Raw genomic sequence first — 22,616 nt, forward strand, 5'->3', positions numbered from 1 at the left:
TTGCACAAGTAGTTAAATGTTATAATAAACAGTTTAACAATAAACAATTTAATAATACTAACAAGAAGCCTAAAAACTTTATATGAAATATATATGAAACAAAATAATTGTGTATTAACATTCTTCAGTACTCAATTAGTAAAATATATTTATTCAGTATGCAAAGGAAAGTGTTTAAAGTTGGTTTATCACACTTTGGCAAAAATTAAATGGAAATATTATTTTTGCTGTTATATGAAAACAAGTTTTATTTTGAAAAGATCTTCAAATATTCAATAAAACACAATCTGCCTTACATTTTCAGCCATAGTTCAATGACAGTTAAACTTGTAAGTTAAGTTGATTGAAACAATTTTTCTATAGGTATTTTTAGTACAAAGATTTCTCAAATTGTATCGCAAAAAATTCATTTTGGCAATGAAAAATAGTATGACAAAATATTATCATTATTATTATTATTATTACTACTCCTACTACTACTACTACTACTACTACTACTACTACTACTACTACTACTACTACTACTACTACTACTACTACTATAATCTTCATCACGAGCCCTCATGTTACCTAAGAGTCTGGCGTATAAATGGTAGAGACGAAATTTAAAAAGTACAAAATATTTTGTTTTTTTAAAAACATTTATCTTATATTTTTATAAAATAAGTTAAAAAACCATATACTTTTTGTTTAGGGCAGAGAATTATCTCAATAACTGACAGTAGTTGTAGCATTGCGTAACATGAGGGCTTTTTGGATTATTTTTGAATTTTCATTTTTTCTTCCAAAAAAAATTTTTTTTTCTTGAAAAGGAACATTTTCCCCACACTTATCATGAAATTCCATCATTTTCAGTCAAGTATTTTTTTTGCTACTACTGAAAAAGCGTTTTTTTTTAATTCTAAAAGCTTCACGGAAACTTATATAAAGTTATGCTGAACTTATTTTTGCATTCTAAAATAATTCAATGCGAAATTGCCTATTTTTTTAAGCATTGTAATTAGAAGGTAGTAAGGTTCTCCTTTTATGAAGTATTTATCTTGGGATTATTTGCAAGGGTAAAACGTAAACATTTTTGAATATATGTAATGGCTAACGTGTTTAAAATGATTTTCCAATATTATTTTTGGGTAGCATGAGGGCTATACTATTTTTATATTTTTAAATACTAAAGAACTTTATGGTTTTGAATTTTTAAACAAAAGAAGCATTTTTTTGTTTAAATTTTCAATATGTTTATATCTTTTTAACAAAATTGATTTTGTTTCAATCGTATATAAAAAAAATAGAGCACCCCAGCCCCTCTCTATGTAAAGGTGTTGAAAAAATCGGATGCATTAGCAATGCACAAAAATTTTGTTTAGCATAAAAATAAGCTAAATATGTAAAAACCACTTGGTGCTTTGTTACTTAACTCTTATTTACTGGATTTTACTTAATTTCGTTAACTAAATGCCAGGAATCCCATCCACATATTATCATTTTCAACTTAAGTTACAGTGTATTATACGTGCTAAAGGAGTGTCTAAAATATACTGTTTTATTAAAAAATCGGTCTTTTTTCTTCTTATTTTTCAGTCTGGTTACATTCTAAGACAGAGACATCGTATTTCCACTTATTTTAATAAAACCTTTCAATTTAAAATTATAAAAACGTGTCATTGCTTACTAAATTGAAAGAATATGACGAGTTTGGCATGCCAGACAAACGCAATAAATTTGACATGTTAACTTTTCTTTTATCATATAGGGAAACTCGCCATTTACGCATTAAATGCTCGCATGTATAATATATATATATATATATATATATATATATATATATATATATATATATATATATATATATATATATATATATATATATATACAGACAAATTATATGTAAATGTCTTTCTAAAAAATATTAACCTTGTAACCAAATTGAGATAAACCTTTGCTGTTTGCATTGGTTCATCTCTTCAACTTTTTTTTCTTGGTTTATTTCATAAAATGTTACCAACAATTAATGTAGTAACTATGTAAAAAGTTATGAAAATTTTTAATATATATTGGTAAGTAATATTCCTTACTAATCGGCAGTGATCTATTCAAGCCATAGTTTTAACATTATGCATAATAAGTCGTAGTCTTAAGAATAACATTTCTGGATAACGCGCTCTAGATCACCCTTAGATTAAGGATTAAGTTCGGATTAAGTTTACTCAACAACATTAACTCACAGGGAACAATGATGTTTAAAAAATGGAAAAAAAACTCAACAAAACGTTACATACGTTGCAAATTGTGATATGTTACTTTCATTTCATTTCGTAAAAAAGAGATCTTATTTCACGCTTATTTTTTTACTTGAAGTTCTCATAAACGGTTTTACACTTTTAGAGGGATGTTTGGGGAAAGGAAGGGTTCCTATTAAAAGATTTCTCCATTTGATAGGGACAAGAAAAAATTGTATATATATATAATATATATAATATATATATAAACTAATATATAAATACGAACTAAAAACAAATTTAAAACTAACAATGGGGAGGTAAGTATATTAAAATTTTCCTTTTTCTGTACGAATTTTAATAATTAGTGATCTTAAACCAAACTTTTCTAGTAATGGCTTGCACTCAGGCACAGATTCTAAATACTTTTGCACTTCTTTTTTTATCAAAGGATTGTTTGAATTAATAAACTGTTTTAAATGCTCATTAACTAAGATTAAATCTTCCTGGTTATATTCTTTCCGATTTCTTGTTAAAGAAAGCAAAGGTGAAGTTGGTGAAGCTGGGATAATATCACTGTATTTGTTGGGTGAAAAAATATCACTTGTGGATTTATCAAGTTCGAAATCTGAACAATTCTTAGGATTAAAGTCTATATCGTCCTCTGAAGCTTTGTTTTTTTTAATTAAATAGCGCACATCATCAAGAACTTTTTTTACTTGTTTAGAATCTGATATATCACCAAGGGAGTACTGATTATATTTTTCACGAACTTCAGACAATGTTATGCTACCCCGAAAAATTTCAGATTCAAAAATTGAGCTCAATGAAGTTACTTGATCACCAGCAAATGTTGTTTCTCTTTGGACCTCTCGAATGCGCTTACTAGTTTCTGCAACTTTGCTCCTTTTATCAATGATGGCATATGATCTTTCAGCTGTTTTTATATCATGGCATAGCAAATTAGCTGTATTTTGTTTAAGCTCAGGATATTTATCATGAACCAAAGTTGTGGTGTATTTCCTAACAATGGTTGGATTGAGATACGATTTACCAGTACCTTTTTGCCAAAAAGATGAAAATTGTCTACTAAGCATTGATGAAGAAATTGGACTCCCACTCCAACTTAAAAATACATAGGAATCATCTGTTTTTGATACCCCATCTAGCATATTCCGCATAAATCTAATATATTTTTTTACTTTTAAATATAAACAATGGCTTAAAACGATATGAGCTGGTCCTTTGTAACTTGTTTTGTGCTTCATTACACTGACAATGAAACCCTCTTTCTTTTCTGTTGATTTTTCAAATTCATATAAAGTCATGTTCGATATTGCGCCAGGACGAGAAGCATTGTCAAATATAATACAAGTAAGTAAGTAATCCCTTGCTAAACAAAATGTAGCTTTTGTAGGTTTATTTGTGCTGCTTGTACTTATAACCTTATTTGCTTCACGAACAATATCAGAATTATCAAAGATAACTATTTCTTCTGAAGATGGAAAATTTTCAAAATCAATTTTATCCTTCTCATACCGACTTTCTTGAATAGATTTCCATAGGGTTTTTTCCCACTTTGATATTTGTGTTTTTATTTTTGAATGTTTTTCACTAGTGATAATATCAGATCTTTCCTTTACAATGCAAAAATCTAAAAAATGTTTTACCGATCCAAGATAAGTTTTTATCGTACCAGGCTTTTTATTTTCTTTATGAAGCTTTACCATCCAAGAGTTTAGAAAAAGATGAGCACTTAGATTACTGTAGTTGATTTCTGAATCACTTTCATGCCTAACAATACCCAATATTACACCTTTGTGTTTTAAAGCACTTCGTTTAGGTTTCCGGCCACCATCAATGCTCACAAGCCAATCAACAAATTCATTCATAAGCTTTTCTTCTGAACATGATGTCATGTAGAATTTATCATCAAGGTCTTCAAAATCCGCAGATTCAATAGAATTATCAGAGATACTTGAATCGTTTGAGTCACAAGAAAGATTTTCTATAATAAAAGAATTAAAACTTCAGTGAAATAAAAGAACTTAAATGATCACATTTTGATGTCAAAATTTAAAAATATAGTATTTGTTTTTAAAAATAACTAACCTCTGTTATCAAATCTACTAGATATATATTGTTTAGCCAACCACTCTTCATCATTTTCAGATGATGTATCTATGAAATTTGCACCTTGTCGAAAGACTTCTTTGTCAAAGTAAGGTTCTAAGCTTAAGCTCTCATCTGATTCTGTTAGTGATTCTGATTCACTTGTTAATCTTTCATAGACATAAGTAGCTTTTTCCACCAGCGCTTTAACATCATTTTTTAAGACTTTATGATATTGCCTCCAATGGTTCCCAAGTCTTTGCACCTCCTTTAAACAAAAACTCATAGGACATATTTTCTTTTTGTACTTTTGAACTTTCGAACGCCTTTTCGTAGGAGATAAAACTTTTCGTTTAAGATTTAGCCCAAAGTTTAAGCGTGCACTGGAAGCTTTTGAATCGTCCCATTCATGCAGTCTTGATTTCAAGTGTCTTTTTAAGTTAACAACAGACCTAAAAACAAATAAAAAAGAAAAAAATAAATAAAGAAAGAAAAGAAACAAAACATTGAAAACATTTGATAAAATTTTAAGACTTACTCTCCACACTTAGGACAATTAACTTTACGACGTACTGCTTTGGTGTTATTTTTGCAATGCTACAATGATAAAAATTTTGAAGCTAAATTAAACAACATATTTTCAAATAAAAACATGATAACCTACTAAGTCCTACCTAACTGGGAAATGATAACATGTCCCAGTTAAGTAGGACTTAATATAAAGTTTTAAAATTTAAAATTTTTGAAACCTTTGACAGATAAAATACCTCAGCAGATTGCATTGTGTCTTCTTGTCTGCTATCAGTTTTTACCTTGTTCTGTTGGATTTTATCTTTTCTCTTATCTTTCTTTACCTGTTATAAAAGCAGTCAATTTGGAAGTTACTAAAAATCTAGAAATAATTATTTTGTACTCAAAATATAAAACATCTTATTTTTACATTTAAAAAGATAAAAAGAATAAACCCTTTTTTTAACAACAAATTTACTGATCTTTTGTTAAAGGCAAATCAATTAAACTAAGGTAAAAAAAAAAAAAAAAAAACAAACCATCAACTTAAAAATCTCAAACCTGCTCCTTTCCTATTGCAATATTTTTATCTAGAACTATAAAACAAAACAAAAAAATAAACAAACAAAAATCAATATTTTTAATAATATTATTACCAGTGTATATACTCAATATAGTCAACAACATTTTGTTATCTTTTACTTAACAGAATATAGTAAAAAAATAATAAAAGGAACAATGCTGCATTCAGACAATACTAACTGTATTGTATGAATGCAGCAAACAAATAATGGTTGAAAAAATAATAAAATTTATTACCTGAAGAATCATCTTCATCAGACAACTTATTCATTAATTCATTTGTCCTGAAATAAAATAAGTATACACAATAAAGCAGTAAGATTTGATATGCTTCAATTGATGCCATCTATGCATATTAGAAAAATCACATTCTCTTACATTTAAAGTTTTTACTGATTAGAATTATAGTGATTGCACTATAATGCTAATCAGTAAAAATGTTAAAATGTAAGAGAATGTGATTTTTTCTAGTAATCCAGCAGAAAATTATATTCATACCTTTCTAAAGAGTAGGAACTTAGCAACACTTCAGCCTAGTAAAATGTCATTTACATTAATATATATGTATATGTGTGTGTGTGTGTGTGTGTATATATATATATATATATATATATATATATATATATATATATATATATATATATATATATATATATATATATATATATATATATATATATATATATATATATATATATATATATATATATATTCATACATACATACATACATACATGCATACATACATACATACATACATACATACATACATACATACATACATACATACATACATACATACATACATATCAAAACTAAAATACAAATTAAATACAAAAAAAGAAGAACTAATGAAATGATTTTACTACACAATCATTGATATTTATGTATCAGTTAAAGAGTAAAATAATGATGATGATAATGATGATGATGATGATGATGATGATGATGATGATGATGATGATGATGATGATGATGATGATGATGATGATGATGATGATGATGATGATGATGATGATGATGATGATGATGATGATGATGATGATGATGATGATGATGATGATGATGATGATGATGATGATGATGATGATGATGATGATAATGATAAAAACAAGTAAATATGTAAACAAGTAAACAATACTTTAATTCGTGAGATTCCTTCCAATTTAGCAAATAGATACAAAATTGCTTCAGGTACCAAGACTTTAAATGTATAATCACTATGCTAAATAAAAAAAATTTTATACCTCTTTAAATTTTTCTTTTGTTGTACATTAATTATCAAACAAACTTCTTTAAAAATAGATGAACAATTATTTATTTGTAAGATATAATTTGTTATAAGATGTAACTCTGCTTTACCTTGAGATTGTTAAAGAATTCACGCAAAGCACAAAATAGGTCATCTTTTTGATCATTTGACAAAAAATTCATCAAATCTTGGTCCATAAGGTTCCCTTACAAAATAAAATTGAATCTTGCAACTACAACAAAATACTATAACTACATTATAAAGTTTACCAAATTATGTTAAACAAACTTATATTTAACACAATATTGGTAAAATTTAAAACAATGCTTACTTTTTGATTTTTCACCAGCATTATAAATGATGTGCCTGTAACAGTAAAGCTATAACACAATAAATAAAACTTTATTTTTAAACTATAAAACTCTGTAACAAAAAAAAATTGTAATACACTATTTTTAACAAATATTTCGAAAGTTCAATGTTTAACGATAACAACATTGATAAAAATTACACATACTTGACCAGCAAAAATTGACTTGAGCAATGGTGATGATGAAATTTCACAAATTGACTGCTTTGTGAATTTTTGAAATGCTAAATAACATATACACATATATTAGTATACAGATACACACACAGATGTGTGTGTGTGTGTGTGTGTGTGTGTGTGTGTGTGTGTGTGTGTGTGTGTGTGTGTGTGTGTGTGTGTGTGTGTGTGTGTGTGTGTGTGTGTGTGTGTGTGTATATATATGTGTGTGTGTGTGTGTGTGTATAGCAATATTAAATGCACACATCATATTGATTTATATGTTAGTGTATCTATACCTCTTTCAACTACAATAGCTTTTTCATGGTAAGAAATACCACACAATGAATCTATAAATTATTAGAAGATACCTGTTACATTTGATTTATATATAATCAAATTAAAAATAAATTTAAAAAAGTTTCTGAAAATGTCATACCTGCACATGTGTTGCAAATTTTGAGAAGATCATTTTCCCATAATTTATAACATAATCCACTGCCATTTTTATTGTTATTAGTTGATTTTTTACATAATACACAATTTACTAATACCTTTTCCATTTAATATTTTAAAACTAATTTAAAAACAATATAATACTTTAAAGCTTTTAAAAAACTTCAAAACTTCAAAAAAAAAAAGCTTATCGAAAATATTACTCCATATATTACCTAAATTTGTATATAATGTAATAACATAATATAATATAATACTGTATATATAAATATATATATATATATATAAATATATATATATATATATGTATATATATACATATATATATATATATATATATATATATATATATATATATATATATATATATATATATATATATACACACACACACCGTTTTAGCCTTTGAAAAATAATAGTTATTTTAAGAATTAGAACTCTAATATTAGTATATAAATATTCAAAAAATAACGTTAAATGAATATTTAAAGACAGCATAATGTTATATTTTTGACCTAGATCTATCAACGCACTACTCGCTTCATGCTGCCATTTTTAATTTTGCTCGCTTACTCGTTTATCTTAAAAATAGAAAATATTAGAAGGTTGCCCTCAAGCTACTATTTCCGCGTAGCATCAGGGCCATATCAGCCCTTAAGTTACCAGCTTTGGATAACATGAGGGCAAACGAGTAACATGAGGGCAAGAGATGTAACTTGAGGGCATAAAGGTAACATGAGGGCAAAATGTGTAACGCGAGGGCATGCGAGTTCGTAGCATGAGGGCAAGAGGGATTACTACTACTACTACTACTACTACTACTACTACTACTACTACTACTACTACTACTATTTTTAACAATAGCTTACTACACTGTTCTCCAGATTTATTGCCAGGTTATTACACTGAACAGTGGTTTTGGATTTGCTAATCATTAATTGTTTCAGATATTTTTCATTTGTGAAATAGACAGTGTTTGGTTTGAGACTGAGTTACATATATTTCTATTGAAGTTTGTTTTCTTATCTTCAAAAATAAGCAAGGTATCTTCAACTGTAATCTAACAATTTAATCGAATAGTAATATTCTAGTGTCACATGTTCCTGTTTGTAGAATACAATAGTGGCTTAAGAAACTGTGCAGACAAATGTGGTGAACCCTGGCAGTTTATCTGGAGAACCTTGATGCTACATAAATAAAAAAACATTTGAAGCAAAAGAGAATCTTAAAGCTCTAAAAAATTGATTCAAACAGCAAATAAAGTTTTGAGAGCACTTTTCTATATTTGTTTTGTTATGAGAAAAAAAAAAAAGATAATTCTTGTACAGGAAATATGTCTTAAAGAATTTAAACGAAGAAATCTAAAGTTTTGAGATTTTTTAGTTGATAAGTAAAACTAAAAAAAGTCTAAAAATATAAAAGTAACAATTTTGATTTCAGAAACTCATTCATCTATTCTCAAGTCACTTCAATATTAGTTCTAGTTGTTATCTTTGTTATTTTTACCAAAACTAAAAAGTTAATGAGGAGCCTGTTTCAAATGCAGTACTAGTTTTCAGACTACTTTCTTCTAGTATTCACAATTGTTTTTTTTTGAAATTATATTGATCAATATTTTTTTGGATTTAATTAATTGTTTGTTTTTTTAAAAAAGATTTTAAATCATTACAAGTAACACTTCACAAATCTGGATAACGTAACAAATAGGGATATTATTATCAAAATGGTTCTGTTTAAAAATCTAAATTAGATGTTTAGAAAAAACATACAAATTCTTTTTTTTGTGTATGTTTTGAGTTTAATGATTTATTTAGGTATATTTTGGCTCATGGTTTAGCTCGACCAATGGGATATCCAGGCTCTGTTAAGCTACTGCAAGCAGCCATGGGTAATAACATTTGATTTAGATTATGAACTGCTGCTTAAAATAATATATTTTTCATTTTTATGGGTTACTTTTCAATTGAAAGACTGTTATAATAAGTGTTGTTTTAAGTTGATATTCTGTTGTGACTTATCTTTTACATCCAGATTCTTTCAGAAATCTCCTAATAATATAACAATCCATCTAATTGCCAAATATCCATTTTAATGATTAATATGGACTTTACCTGTAGTTATGTTTTCAAAGGTAAATGCTATCATGATGCAATTTGAATACACTTACCTTTGTATATAATCTTTAAAAGGTGAATAAAAGTGTGATACACATGTATAGCATTTTTAGTAATTGTAGTTTAGTATTAAAGTCATTCCATATTAGATTTAATGTGGTATGTTTCTTTAGGTACCCACTCTTTTGAAAGCTGATGATTTTTAATGAAGAAACTTAATACTAAGAACATGTATACCAAAATTTTAGCTTTCTGCCAATTTTTCTGCAACAGTTAAGGAGATTCAGCTACTTGGGCTTTGACCTTTTTTAGGCAAATTATTTTGAGTACTGCAACACTTTTTAAAGCATATGATGTGATAATATCTTCAGGTTTATATTACAATACGTAGAAATTTGATACCAGATTATTTTAAAGTGTAAGGAATCCAAAAATAAGAATTGAAAAATACAAAAACAAGTTTTTAAATCTCAAATTTTTATTATTTAAGTCTCAAATTTTTTTTTTCAAATGTTTCAAAAAAAAAAAAACTAAAACCTTTGCACAGCACACAAAAATCAATACACAGTTTTTTAGTTGATAAAAAAGTACTGATAGGTAAAATCAAGATTTTTTAAAGTTTAAAATATTTTAAATTAGCTGTATTGCAAAATCTGGCATGGTTATCTTTTCAGCAAATCAAAATATGGAGGGTTAAAGTTTCAAAAAATATATTTTTTAAGTATTTTTATTTAGAGTCACAGAAATTGACATGATTTAATCACAAATAGGTTGATAGAGTAATCAAAATCACACTTTACAAAACAAATAAAAAAACCCTTTTTTTTTTTTCCAAATAAGTGATATATATATATATATATATATATATATATATATATATATATATATATATATATATATATATATATATATATATATATATATATATATATATTGTTTGATGTAGTGTTGTATTAAAATAATACAAAACTTTTGTTCGTTGAAAAGTGCTTGATGTTTAGGAAATTTATTTTGATTATATATAAATTTCAAAACAGAGCAATTTATAATTATAATTAAAAACAATAAAGAAAAAACTTTTATTATGGAACTTTAAGTTTCATGCCTAACGGCAATCATCAGCCATATATTACAAAATTAAAAATTAAACGTTAGAATTACATTTATAATTACGGTGGCGTGAGTTCTAAGGACTCCATGGAAACAATATTTTAAAAGTATAACGTGACGTAAACGTAAAGTGACCCAACCAGAATCAATCTTCCTCCTTTCAGTGCAAATGTGGTTACAAAAATAGGTAAATGTTTTTTGAACCTCATTGACCTCCACTTCCCAGTTAGCCACAGGCTTCGAAAAATATTTAATAGAAACACATTCAAAATTAGTTATTCTTGCATGCCAAATATAAAATCCATTATTAACTCACACAATAAAAACAATTTGCATAATGAGGCAAAAACTAATGAAATGAAATGCACTTGCACTGACAAATTCAAATGTCCAATGAACAACCGTTGCCTTTCCAACAACAACATCGTTTATCAGGCCACCGTGTATTCAGACAATCCGGAATATAAAGAAAAAGTGTATGTAGGACTTAGCGAAACATCTTTCAAAGCTCCATATGCTAACCACTTAAAATCCTTTAATGCAGTTAAGTACAAGAACGATACAGAGCTATCAAAGGAAGTATGGAAATTAAAAGAAAAAAACTTCACACCTTTTGTTAGATGGAAAATTATTAAAAAATGCAAACCATACAACCCAGCATCAAGAGTTTGTAACCTTTGTTTGAATGAGAAGTTTCAAATTTTGATGTATAAAGGAGATAACCTACTTTATACAAGAAGTGAAATGGTCTCAAAGTGCAGGCACAAGAATAAGTTCCTTATTTCCTCATTTGATACTGAAGATTGATCCTGGTTGGTTCACTTTACGTTTACGTCACGTTATACTTTTAAAATATTGTTTCCGTGGAGTCATTAGAACTCACGCCACTGTAATTATAAATGTAATTTTAACGTTTAATTTTTAATTTTGTAATATATGGCTGATGATTGCCGTTAGGCATGAAACTTAAAGTTCCATAATAAAAGTTTTTATCTTTATCGTTTTTAATTATAATTTATATATATATATATATATATATATATATATATATATATATATATATATATATATATTAAAGTATTTTTATTATAAAAGTACTTTATAATATGTTATTGCAAATCTTGTATAGTATTTATATGATAGTATCGTATCTTGTATAGTATTTATATGATAGTATAAATACCAAAAAATCTTGTATATTATTTGTGTGATGATAAAAAATACTCTATAACAATAAGTTATTGCAAATATTATTTAGTATTTGAAATCCAAGTATCTCAGTTATTTGGAAAAAATCCAGAGTAAAAAAAATTTATTTAGATTATTTGATTATTATCTGAATGTTAAGATCATGATATAAGATGTAAATAATTTAAAGTTCTTCTCTTATTATAGAGTAGTTACTTATAAACGCAGCATATTTTTTAAGCATCCCTTTTTGGTTTTGTTGAATTATGATATAATTAAAGAAGTCAATGAAAAGTTCATCATTGAAAAATTTGCACACCCAATTCAAAATGGTAGCAAGATAATAAATTTTTAAATATCCTATTTAAACCCAGTTTGCACAGTAACTAAAAAGATTTAAATAAAAAATCTTTAGATATAATTCTTCAAAAGGAATAATATCATTCATTTAGAATCACTCTTTCTTGGGGAATCTGTTATTAATAGTTTTTAATTTAAATTAATATTTTTAAAGGTAAAAAATTTTAAATTAAAAGTTGTTAGATTATTTGCAAAGCATACATTTGAATTAATTTTCCAAATTTCTTCAAGAAAATGTTTTTGTTGTAACAATTTTCAACAAAACTGTAATAATTTTCAACAAAATCAAATTTGTATGGATTTACAATCTTATTGAGTAGGAATTATGGACATGGAATTACTTTGTAATGCTTTCTTGACTACAATTATTGACTATTTCCTTCATAACATAATTAATATTGAATTTGTTACAAATTATGTACAGTATGTAGACTGTGCAAAACATACTGCATGTAATGTGTTATAACCAAAATTTAATAAATTTCTAACATGAATAGTGCAGACTGTTTATAGATCTCTATTTACAAAAGTCAAAGGTTTTAGCATTTAATTTCTCATATTTTGTAATAAGATATCTACACAAAAGTGATGAGAGCGTAGGAGGATAAGAAAGAAGCAGAAATTCAGTGTTTCCAGGCGCTAACTAGAAAACAAAAATATGAACAGTTAAGCAATTAAACATTCCTTCAAAAAAAAAAAATTTAATTTTCTTGAAAAGCTAAAAGAGGCATTAGTAAAACATTGTTTGACATCCAATCAAAGTAGAGGAGCTTAATCAATTTTAAAATAATTTAGGGCTCAGTAATAAACAAAGGAGGAAGATGCTTTAGGTATTATAAGATCATGGGAAAAATAATGAAAACCATATTTGATAAGCAGGAGCAGAGCTAGTAGGGTAACCAAGAGATGGGCTCTTGTCAAAAGTTGATAAGAAAGTTTCCTCAAAAATAAAAAGTCAATCAGTTGATATTAGGTATTACTAAGTCAATGTTTTTTTTAAAAACAGCAGTCCAGTTATCAGGATTAAGCCTTAGAAACAAAGCTAATATTTTGCTTAAATATTTCTAGTATTAAATTAGTTTTCATTCCCAAAAATCATCAGTTTTGAAGAAGTTGAGTGCCATTACATTTTCTAAGCAATGGCCAGTTACTAAAAGATTGTGTTGCATATAAAACTAAAGGGATAGATTTTTCATTAAAAAACTTTGTTCTCTCATATTTTTTAATCATCTGTAAAAAATGGGATAGTTTTTACATGTTTTCATTTTTTTCAAATTAGAACATCAATTCATCTGCTTAGAGTTTATTTTCTTTTTTTTGTTAATGTTTAGGACCAGTATTACATCAAGGCAGGACAATACTGATAGAGAAAGTAGTTTATTTTTTAACATTTAAAAATGCTTTGAAATTTTTTTTTTTGTAAAGAAAACATATAATAGTATATATAGTTTGAAAAAGTTAGAAATATATTTAGGTTCAACTCTATAGTTAAACTGTATGAATTTCTTCCTTAATATAAATACACTTCAGAGATAATTCTTATCTCACTAGAGAAAGATGTGAAGTGCTTCTAATCAGTTTTTTAATATTTTTTGGTAAATGAACTCTTGGTAAAATGGTTTTACTGTGATTTGAAAATTTTTATTGTCAAAACATTAATGTAAATTAGGGTAGAACTGTTGAAAAAAAGTTCCATTTCTAGTTATGGCAAAAATGTTGTTTTTTAGAATGGCATTCGTTCAAAGTTATCAACTGAAGATGGTAATGAAATTGATACAATGTTTCTTGACAAACGAAAGGATAATGAAAATGGGAAAACTCTGGTAGTTTGATAAAATAATAATTATAATAACTTTAAACTATTTTTTTATTATTTATTAAAACACTTTTTCTCATACAAATATGCATTTAAAATACAGAGAGAAATATGTGCTAACCATATTTCTCCCCATATTTAAATGCATATTTAATAACCAAGTATTAATTCTCATACTTAGAACAAGTGAAATTTTTATCTGAAGTAATACGACATGTTTTTAGGTTATTTGTTGTGAGGGAAATGCTGCTTTCTACGAAGTAGGATGCATGGGAACACCTTTGAAAGGTGAGACTGTTAGAAGCAAATTTTTAGAATTTCATCCATCCTACTTGTTATAGTTTTCGCATGTGACAAAGGAAAAGTTTATGAAATAAGTAAATAACATATATGAAAACAAGAATACACATTTGTCGATCAGTATTTGTGATGTATTGGTCAGTATTTTTTGGCCCAAAATATATAATTTTGGTCAGTATTTTTAACAAATGGTCAGTATTTTCATTTAGTTTTGTCAGTTTTAAAGTTAAAATTGATCAGTATAAAACTAAAAATATTCAGTATTAAAGTTAAAATTGGTCAGTAAAAATAAAAGTTTTTTAGTAAAAATTCTATTTATAGATTTTTGTACAATAATTGATCTCCAAATATTTACAATATGAAAATAATAGCAAATTTTAAGTGAAGTAATCAATTAAAAACATTTGATAAAATAACAAGTTCATCAGTATAAATTCATTTGTACAATAAATAATTTCCAATTATTTTATAATAAGTGATCTCCAAACATTTAACAATATGAAAATGATAGCAAATTTGAATTGAACAGATAAAACAGCCATGTGCAAAGTTAGCACATGCAAAAAAATATTGAAAATTGCTGGTGGTTCAACAAAGGTCTACATTCCCATTTACTGTCTAAACATAAACTTAAAGTAACTTGCAATCGCAAGCACCAAGTTTATCCATGAGAGCTTCAAATTCGAAAGGTTTAGAAGAAGAACCTCATAATAAAAAGCTGAAAATATCGAACTTTTTTCAACAACATTGAAAAAAGAGGAAAATCTCTCTGAAGTGCTGGCATGTATGGTAGCAAAAGATGGTATATCATTTAGTACAATTTGTAATTGGATTGATATACGAGCCGGGTTATTTGCACGAGGATATAAAAATGTCCCTAAATCACGTAATACTATCAGAAAAATGGACTACTACGAGCAGATTAAAGGGCAAGTTAAAAAGGAAATAATTGATCAAATATAAAGAGGCTCTAAATTTTCCTTAACACTTGATGAGTGGACTTCTTTTGGAAACTGCAGATATATGAATGTGAATGAGTTAAAAAGCTATTGGAACTTAGGTTTGATTCTCATTTTAGGGTCTATGCCAGCAAAAAAGTTCTAAAAGAAAGACTCCACAGCTTTAAAATAAACTTTGAGGATGATATCATTGGTATTACAACTAATGGTGCAAGCGTTATGAAGAAACTAGGAAAAATTCTAGATCAACAATTATGCTTTGCCCATGCTCTACAACAATCAGCGTGGGACACCAGTCACTCGGAAATTGATGAAAGTTTAGATGATGAGAACACTGTTTTGAAAATTTAGAAAACAATGATGATGAAGACGAAGATGATGATTATAAAAGTGAACATGTTTATGAGGAGGAAGATTGTACTCGAGATTTAAATGATTAATTGTTAATTAATGAAACATCTGAGGTTACAATTAAACATCATATTATTGGACCTATCATAAGCAAAGTCAGGAAAAATGTAAAAATGTTTAAAATGTCCCAACAAAAATTGAGTTGTTTTGCATATCATCATTTTTTTGTTCTTCATCTGAACCATCAGTGTAAAAAAAGTTGTAATTAACTATGACAGGCTCATTCTCACTGTTGAAAACATTAATATTGTCTATACACCATTGTTATAAAACACCAAGAGAAATGGATTTTTTTTCATAAGCAAGGCACACATTTTTTTGATTTTGGTCTTTAAAAAAAGTTGGGATGGTTTAACTGGATACATTTCTACTGTCATGTTCATGTCCATTTTCAGTTCTATAAATGATGAGATTGTCACATGCTAAATTAAATAAAAAACAAACTGTAGCATTACATTACTTTTAGTGTCTTTGAAAGGCTTTACATCTATGGTATGATTTTTTTAATATTCTTTCTTTCATTCTTGTTTCTGTTTCCTTGGTTTCAATGATACTTGCTCTTCTGTTATCATTTTTTTCTGTTTTTCCAAACTTTCTTTGTTCAGTGCTCAGATAAAAATGGCAATCTAGTTTTCACTAAAATATTTCAGTTAAAAATCACATTAGTTTAATTAAATTGTAGATCATTTTACTTAAGCCATAGATCATTCTATTTAAAATACAGATCATTTTAATTAGATAACTGACTACTTAATTAAAAATTGATAAGTAAACTAATCAAATGACAGCTAATATATAACACCGAAAATTTAATTAGAATACTGACCATCTCAATAAAACACTGAAAGTTAAATATAAAAAAGTACTGACTCATTAAAAATACTGCCCCCCTTAAATGACACCCTAAAATCAATAACATTTTTTTCCTATTAAAAATGGTTATTTTTACAAAAAATAAATAATCAACTAAAATTTTGTGAAAAACAATTTTGAAAAAAGTTTTTTTTCAACATTTCAACTGATAGCCTCTTACCCAGTGGGAAACACAAGACAAAATCTCACTAGCCCCTCCTTTATCGGTCTGTTGAAAAATATTGGTTTTGATGGCATTTTCATGTTAACACACCACTTTAAGAGCTTTTCAGAATATATCTAGTTCTGGTATTTATGTTTTGAGAGGAGAACTTAAGAAATATAGAATGTAATACTCATTAAAGTAAAGTAAAAGATAAATAATTTAAAAAAAAACTACTGCTTTTTTTTAGAGCATATGGAAACTATATTTGGTCAAGAAAAAATTTTAAATCCTTGTTAAAATAATGCTTTTTCTAAAATAAAGCTAAAATAATGACTGTTTTTAATCTGGTTTTGTGGCTATTATCAAAGGCTTATTGGTTTTTTAAAATTTCTGATTACAAAATCAAAAATTTTGAGCTCTATGTATTGTTGTGTCATTATTGGAAAAAGAATTTGGATGCAAAAACAGGTACAGTGGCACCACAAACTGCACAGAAACTGTTCAGACATTTTAACAAAGGCATTATGGATATTGAAGACATTTTCTGTAACACCAGTTTAGGACAAAAGAGACTTGTGACCTGATTTAGGGTCAGATTTTTGGGTCATTTAGCCTGATTAACAGAAAGTTACTAAAAACATAAGTATAAACAAAATATTCACTACTTCAGAAAAATCTCTTGGAGTAATGTAAAAAAGCTGACAAAAAATTTTGTCTATTGACTTTTACTCCTAATTAGAATGCTTATGGTTTTGTGATCTTTAAAGACTTTTGAGTGTTAAACAGTGTAACAAAGATGTTTCATTTTGTAAATAGTTTAATGTTAATGCAATATGATCTGGAAATGTATAATTAGGCAAAAAGATACATAATTTTCCAAAAATAAAACAAATATGTTAAAAGTAAGTTTTTTATAATTTTGATAAATTTGTGAAAAAATTTTATATTTACACTTTTTAAATTGAATCCTTTTGAAACATGAAATGGAACCAAGCTACTAAGAAATAACGATTTTTGTTTTAACTTAGATATATTTTATGTCTTTTTTTTTTTTTTTTTTTTTTTTTTTTTTTTACATTAGGAGGTTATTCAGTCTTAGGATGGAATCACCCTGGCTTCATGGGGAGTTCAGTAAGTTTTACTCTTTAACTGCAGAGAGAAGATCAGAAATCTTGAAATTTATTGGTGGAAAATTTTTTTTTGTTGTTGGGAATTTTCTTTAAAATAAATTTACTCAGGAGAAATGAGGTTCAAAGAAATTTTAAAAGTCAGTATTTGTTAACAAATGAAGAAGTTCCACCACACATTTTACAAAAAAAAAAAATTGTTGTTGCAAGATTTTCTTAAGATTGCTTATTCTTTCACAAAAAGTTTTAAAAGAATAAATGGTTCTATCTGCTATGAAGATGAAGAAGATATGGTGCTTTTACTTTAAAATTTCTAATAGCAGCTGTTATGATTTCTTCATATACATTTTTAGATCAATATACAAATATATTTGTTTTGGGTGTTTGCACATTAAATGATACTTAGATTAACTTTAAATTCTACTTTTAGGGCACTCCAAGTCCTACTTCAGAGGAACATGCAATAGATGTTGTAGTTCGTTATGCAGTTTCAAAATTAGGATTTAAATGTGAAGACATAGTTATGTTTGCATGGTCAATAGGTGGTTATGCTGCTTCTTATGCAGCCATGATTTATCCAAATATTAAAGGTGTGGTAAGTTACTCATTTGTTTTTTGCTACAATATTTTTCTTAAGTGTTTGAATTTTTTCTTTTTTATCTGAAAATTCAAACAATTCCCAGATAAAAGTATGTAATTTAGATACTTGATGCTACATTTGATGACATAACTACTTTAGCACAAGCAAGGATGCCAGCATTTGCATGTAAATCTTGTTTTAGTTTTTCTATAACTAATGCTTAGTTTTTCACAGTAAAAATTCACTTTTCCTTAAAACTGCATGTGAAACACGATTTTAAGTATTGTTATACAAAAATTCCCAAGTTAATTGCTTTGGTTAAAATAGTTTTAACATTAGCTAAACACTAGATTTTCAGTAATTTTTTTTTCCTTTTATATTTAAAAAAATTCTTTCTTTCAGTACTTTTAAAGAAGTTTCAAATTCTGAACGTGCAATTAGATATGTAATTTTTGTGGAAAACAGTTTAACTAAACTTTAACTAAACAAGGAACGCGAAATGAAATATGTCTAGGTGCTTCTTTTGATTTCCTCATTAGTATATAGTAATGCTTGGTGACAAAATATTAGTTTTACTTAATATGAGTGTTAATATTGGCTTAATATGGATGTAAATTTAAGATTGTTAATGTAAATCTAAGATTATTAAAAAGGGAAAAATTGCTTCTCTGTATTGTTAATAATTAATTTTTCAATTTTTTTTGTGATGTTTTTGGTAGACATTGTATATTAGTGGCTTTATTTGTGACTTTTTTTTTGTTTAACTTTTTTCTCATACAGCTGGTGTTGTTACTAGTGTTATTAACAATTACATGAACCTTAATAATACCAGAAATCTGATTAAGTGAGTTTATTGTTACTTATATTTCATTAATCTTTGTCTTTAATTTGTTTTCATGTTAAACATTTTCATGTGCATATACATTTATATATATATACTGCATGTTATATTTAGACATCTTAACAAATATATGTTTTTGGTGCTCTGTAATTTAAAAAAAGTAAAATTTAAATATATGTATATTTTTTTGTTAAGATATCCAGGGCCAATTAGGTTCATACGAAGGCTACGCGAAGAAATTATCACAACAATGTATGTTGATAAATCTCTTTTAGTTTGCAGGATTTTTGGCTTCTAATTTGCTATAAGTTCTATACTTTTTGTAATTTTAAAATTTATAATGTATCTATATGTATGCATGTGTCTAATAGTTAAGGTGTCCTATTTTTGGAAGAATTTCTTTCCATATGATGTAATTTGGTGAAAAAACAATGTGTTTAGTTTTAGCCCATAAAACTTTTGACAGGTCCCTAGCACTCCTAAGTTTAAAAAAGTGCATTTTCTGACTCAAAAATGACACTTTTGAGGATATGAAGATCTCTTTAACTTTAAAGATATTCCTGTGAAATCAAGGATTTTGTATTTTAATTGTTTTTTTATATCTGAAAATCTTATTTTTGAAAAACATTGACAAATTAACAGATTTTTAACAACATTATAGTTTAACCAAAACAAGGCTGTTAACAAAAAACAAGATTGATTTGCTGTAGTTGGGAGTTGTATAAATCAAATGTCTAAAGGATTAGGAAAAAAAGTGATAGAAGAAGCCACAAGTGAGGCTAGAGAACAACTAAAGATATAAAATAATCCTATATGATACTCGAGTTTGATGGTAAAATTGTTTAAGAATTTACCAAAGGAAGAAAATTAAAAGGCATAGAATAGTATTAAGCTCCTCTTGGCAAATTGATTGATCTCCTCTTGGTAAATTGAATCACAGCTCTAAAGAAGGAGACTTTATGTTTTTGTTTGACTTTATGTTTCAATTTCTTGAATTGTTTTATCTAAAATAATGTCATCAACTGTTACTTCACTGAGGATTTTGGTATCTTTAGCGGAATCAGGATCCAATTGATCTTCAATATACTTCAGCATGATAAGCGGAAAATAGCTGCAACTTCCAACTATATTTTGTATCTTTTGAGCCCTTTAGAGAGTTCAAACAGTTTGTTTGCAATCTCCTGGTTGTGATGCTAAAAAAAGAACATCCATATATTAAAAGATTTTGTTTTCATCAGCCATGATGAAGACCTTAGTCAAGATCTTTTTCTGGTACTGTAGAGGAAAAGACATACAAGCTAATAAGGGAAAAGTGTAGTTAAGTGCATTGTGGTATGAGAAAGCAAAGTAGGAAGCCCTTCTCAATAAGAAATGGGTAACAAGCCCTTCTCAATAAGAAATGGGTAACAAGCCCTTCTCAATAAGAAATGGGTAACAAGCCTCTGATAAAATAGTAAAAACTTGTTATACCAGTTTATACTTGTTATAACTGTTATGCTAGGAAGCTTCTATATTTTATGCTATATTGTAAACCAATCATTTTTTTTTTCCTTTGTTAGTTACTCATTACCTTTTAAAACTAAAACATGTTTTTTATTTTACTTACAGCATAATTTTGACTAAAATTTATTTTTTTATTAAAAATCATAAGTCAAAATTATAATTTACATATTCAGATTCATATAAATTTAAAAAAAAATGTTTTATATAAATATCTTTAAAATAGAGATCCCCAGATCCTCAAAAAGTGGCTTTTTTGGGTCAGAAATGATATTTTTTTTTAAACTTTGGACTGCTGGGGCCCTGTCAAAAATAAATTTTATGACAGACAATGTTTTTTTTCATCCATTCATACTACAAGAAATGAAGGAATGCTAAAAATAAAATTTTGTCCCAAAAAAGGGATATATATATATATATATATATATATATATATATATATATATATATATATATATATATATATATATATATATATATATATATATATATATATATATATATATATATAAGGGTATTTCAAAGTATTTCAATTTTGGATATTTAACTTGCTCACACCTGTCTGGTGATTTGGGGTAAAATAATTTAAAGCCAAAAATGTTTGATATCAGATGACTTTAAAGGTCAGTATATAATAAACCTACTGGCTAATCGTATAATACAAATAATAAATTGAAATTCTAGTTTTAAAAGAGTTTTAAATGCAATTTAGAGCACCTTGATGTCAATAGAGAGGTACTGCTGGTATTTAGATGAGACCAAGGTCTCATCTAAATACTTGCCTTTACTGATGTAGAGTAAGAGGACATTGAAAAAGCGTTCTCCAAACTAGTTCCTGATCAGTTCCAACATCCAGAAAAGTCAAATGTGTTCCAAAGTCTGCACTCTAAATAAGAAACATCATCAGGTCTTGGTTCATTAATTGGAGAGAACTCTTGGTTCATTTTCAGTTTACTAAACCTGACCAAAATGGAGGACGAACTTTGGTTAAACACTCTGACTTTTCTGTGGTCCTTTCTCGACCAATTTAAAAATATTTTCCAAATTTGTCAATAGATTGACTATAGAGGAACTATTTCTCTATGCAGCAAAGATGATACCAACTCTGTGGAGCAGCAACATATAGTAAAACAGAAAAGGATCACCTCATAACTCAATTTATATCAACAATATTTTTTTTCTTCTCAATAAAATAAAGTATTAATTTTAAGATACATTATTGATGTTGAAATTTCAACTTTATATGCTTATGAATAGTGACGAAGATAATTGTCTTTATTTTACCCATATCTATATTCTATGCCTCCATACCTCTCTTCTAAAAACACCTGTGTAATGTTAAAAATCCTTAGGTCTGTTATTAAACTATATAGTTTGGGTTATCTGACCTGTAATATTGTGCTAATTAATCATTCTTTAGTAAAAAATTTTTTTATATTAGTCCTAACGATCCTGCTACAAACAGATGTAATTTCTTACTGGAGAAGATCTTATCTTTTAGGTATAAAGTTAACTAATATAAACTTCAAAGAAGTTAATGAATAGATAAAGCATCAGAGCTTTTTTTTGCTAGTTGTTATATCTGTTATTTTTTATTTCTATTGATACTGGTATATTCTAATACATTTTCTGATATTT

General features: G+C 26.9%; 2 protein-coding genes across 2 annotated transcripts in view; one reads left to right on the top strand and one right to left on the bottom strand.

Annotated features, from left to right (window-relative positions):
* The window catches only part of LOC145181723 (phosphatidylserine lipase ABHD16A-like), a 29,708-nt gene that overhangs the window by 5,807 nt on the left and 1,285 nt on the right, over positions 1-22,616 (top strand). The window contains exons 7-16 of the mRNA XM_090073534.1: positions 9,469-9,542; positions 13,758-13,798; positions 14,154-14,249; positions 14,467-14,530; positions 18,012-18,061; positions 18,488-18,652; positions 18,760-18,823; positions 19,418-19,481; positions 19,674-19,730; positions 22,420-22,479. Coding sequence (XP_089929660.1) covers positions 9,469-9,542; positions 13,758-13,798; positions 14,154-14,249; positions 14,467-14,530; positions 18,012-18,061; positions 18,488-18,652; positions 18,760-18,823; positions 19,418-19,481; positions 19,674-19,730; positions 22,420-22,479 — 735 coding nt within the window. The remainder of the gene's footprint in view (positions 1-9,468; positions 9,543-13,757; positions 13,799-14,153; positions 14,250-14,466; positions 14,531-18,011; positions 18,062-18,487; positions 18,653-18,759; positions 18,824-19,417; positions 19,482-19,673; positions 19,731-22,419; positions 22,480-22,616) is intronic.
* LOC145184805 (uncharacterized) lies at positions 2,527-7,777 on the bottom strand. The gene is made up of 13 exons (XM_090073533.1): positions 7,638-7,777; positions 7,498-7,548; positions 7,190-7,266; positions 7,004-7,052; positions 6,783-6,877; positions 6,562-6,645; positions 5,919-5,953; positions 5,658-5,704; positions 5,400-5,434; positions 5,096-5,182; positions 4,867-4,925; positions 4,329-4,780; positions 2,527-4,224 (listed from the first exon to the last, which is right to left on the bottom strand). Exons 1-13 carry the CDS (start codon positions 7,759-7,761, stop codon positions 2,546-2,548), a joined length of 2,874 nt encoding a protein of 957 aa, XP_089929659.1. The 5' UTR covers positions 7,762-7,777; the 3' UTR covers positions 2,527-2,545.

The sequence above is a fragment of the Hydra viridissima genome, unplaced genomic scaffold (genome assembly GCF_058129835.1).
Source record: "Hydra viridissima isolate aposymbiotic clone 2 unplaced genomic scaffold, HvirCarnegie_v1 scaffold_16, whole genome shotgun sequence".
In the NCBI taxonomy this organism is placed as follows: domain Eukaryota; kingdom Metazoa; phylum Cnidaria; class Hydrozoa; order Anthoathecata; family Hydridae; genus Hydra; species Hydra viridissima.

Excerpts from the sequence above, each read along its gene's own strand:
- LOC145184805 (XM_090073533.1), bottom strand. The coding sequence starts at position 7,761 with ATGGAAAAGGTATTAGTAAATTGTGTATTATGTAAAAAATCAACTAAT. Across the intron at positions 6,878-7,003 it reads TGCTGGTGAAAAATCAAAAA|GGAACCTTATGGACCAAGAT; the intron begins GTAAGCATTGTT and ends TTATTTTGTAAG. Across the intron at positions 5,954-6,561 it reads AAGGAATCTCACGAATTAAA|GCTGAAGTGTTGCTAAGTTC; the intron begins GTATTGTTTACT and ends ACATTTTACTAG.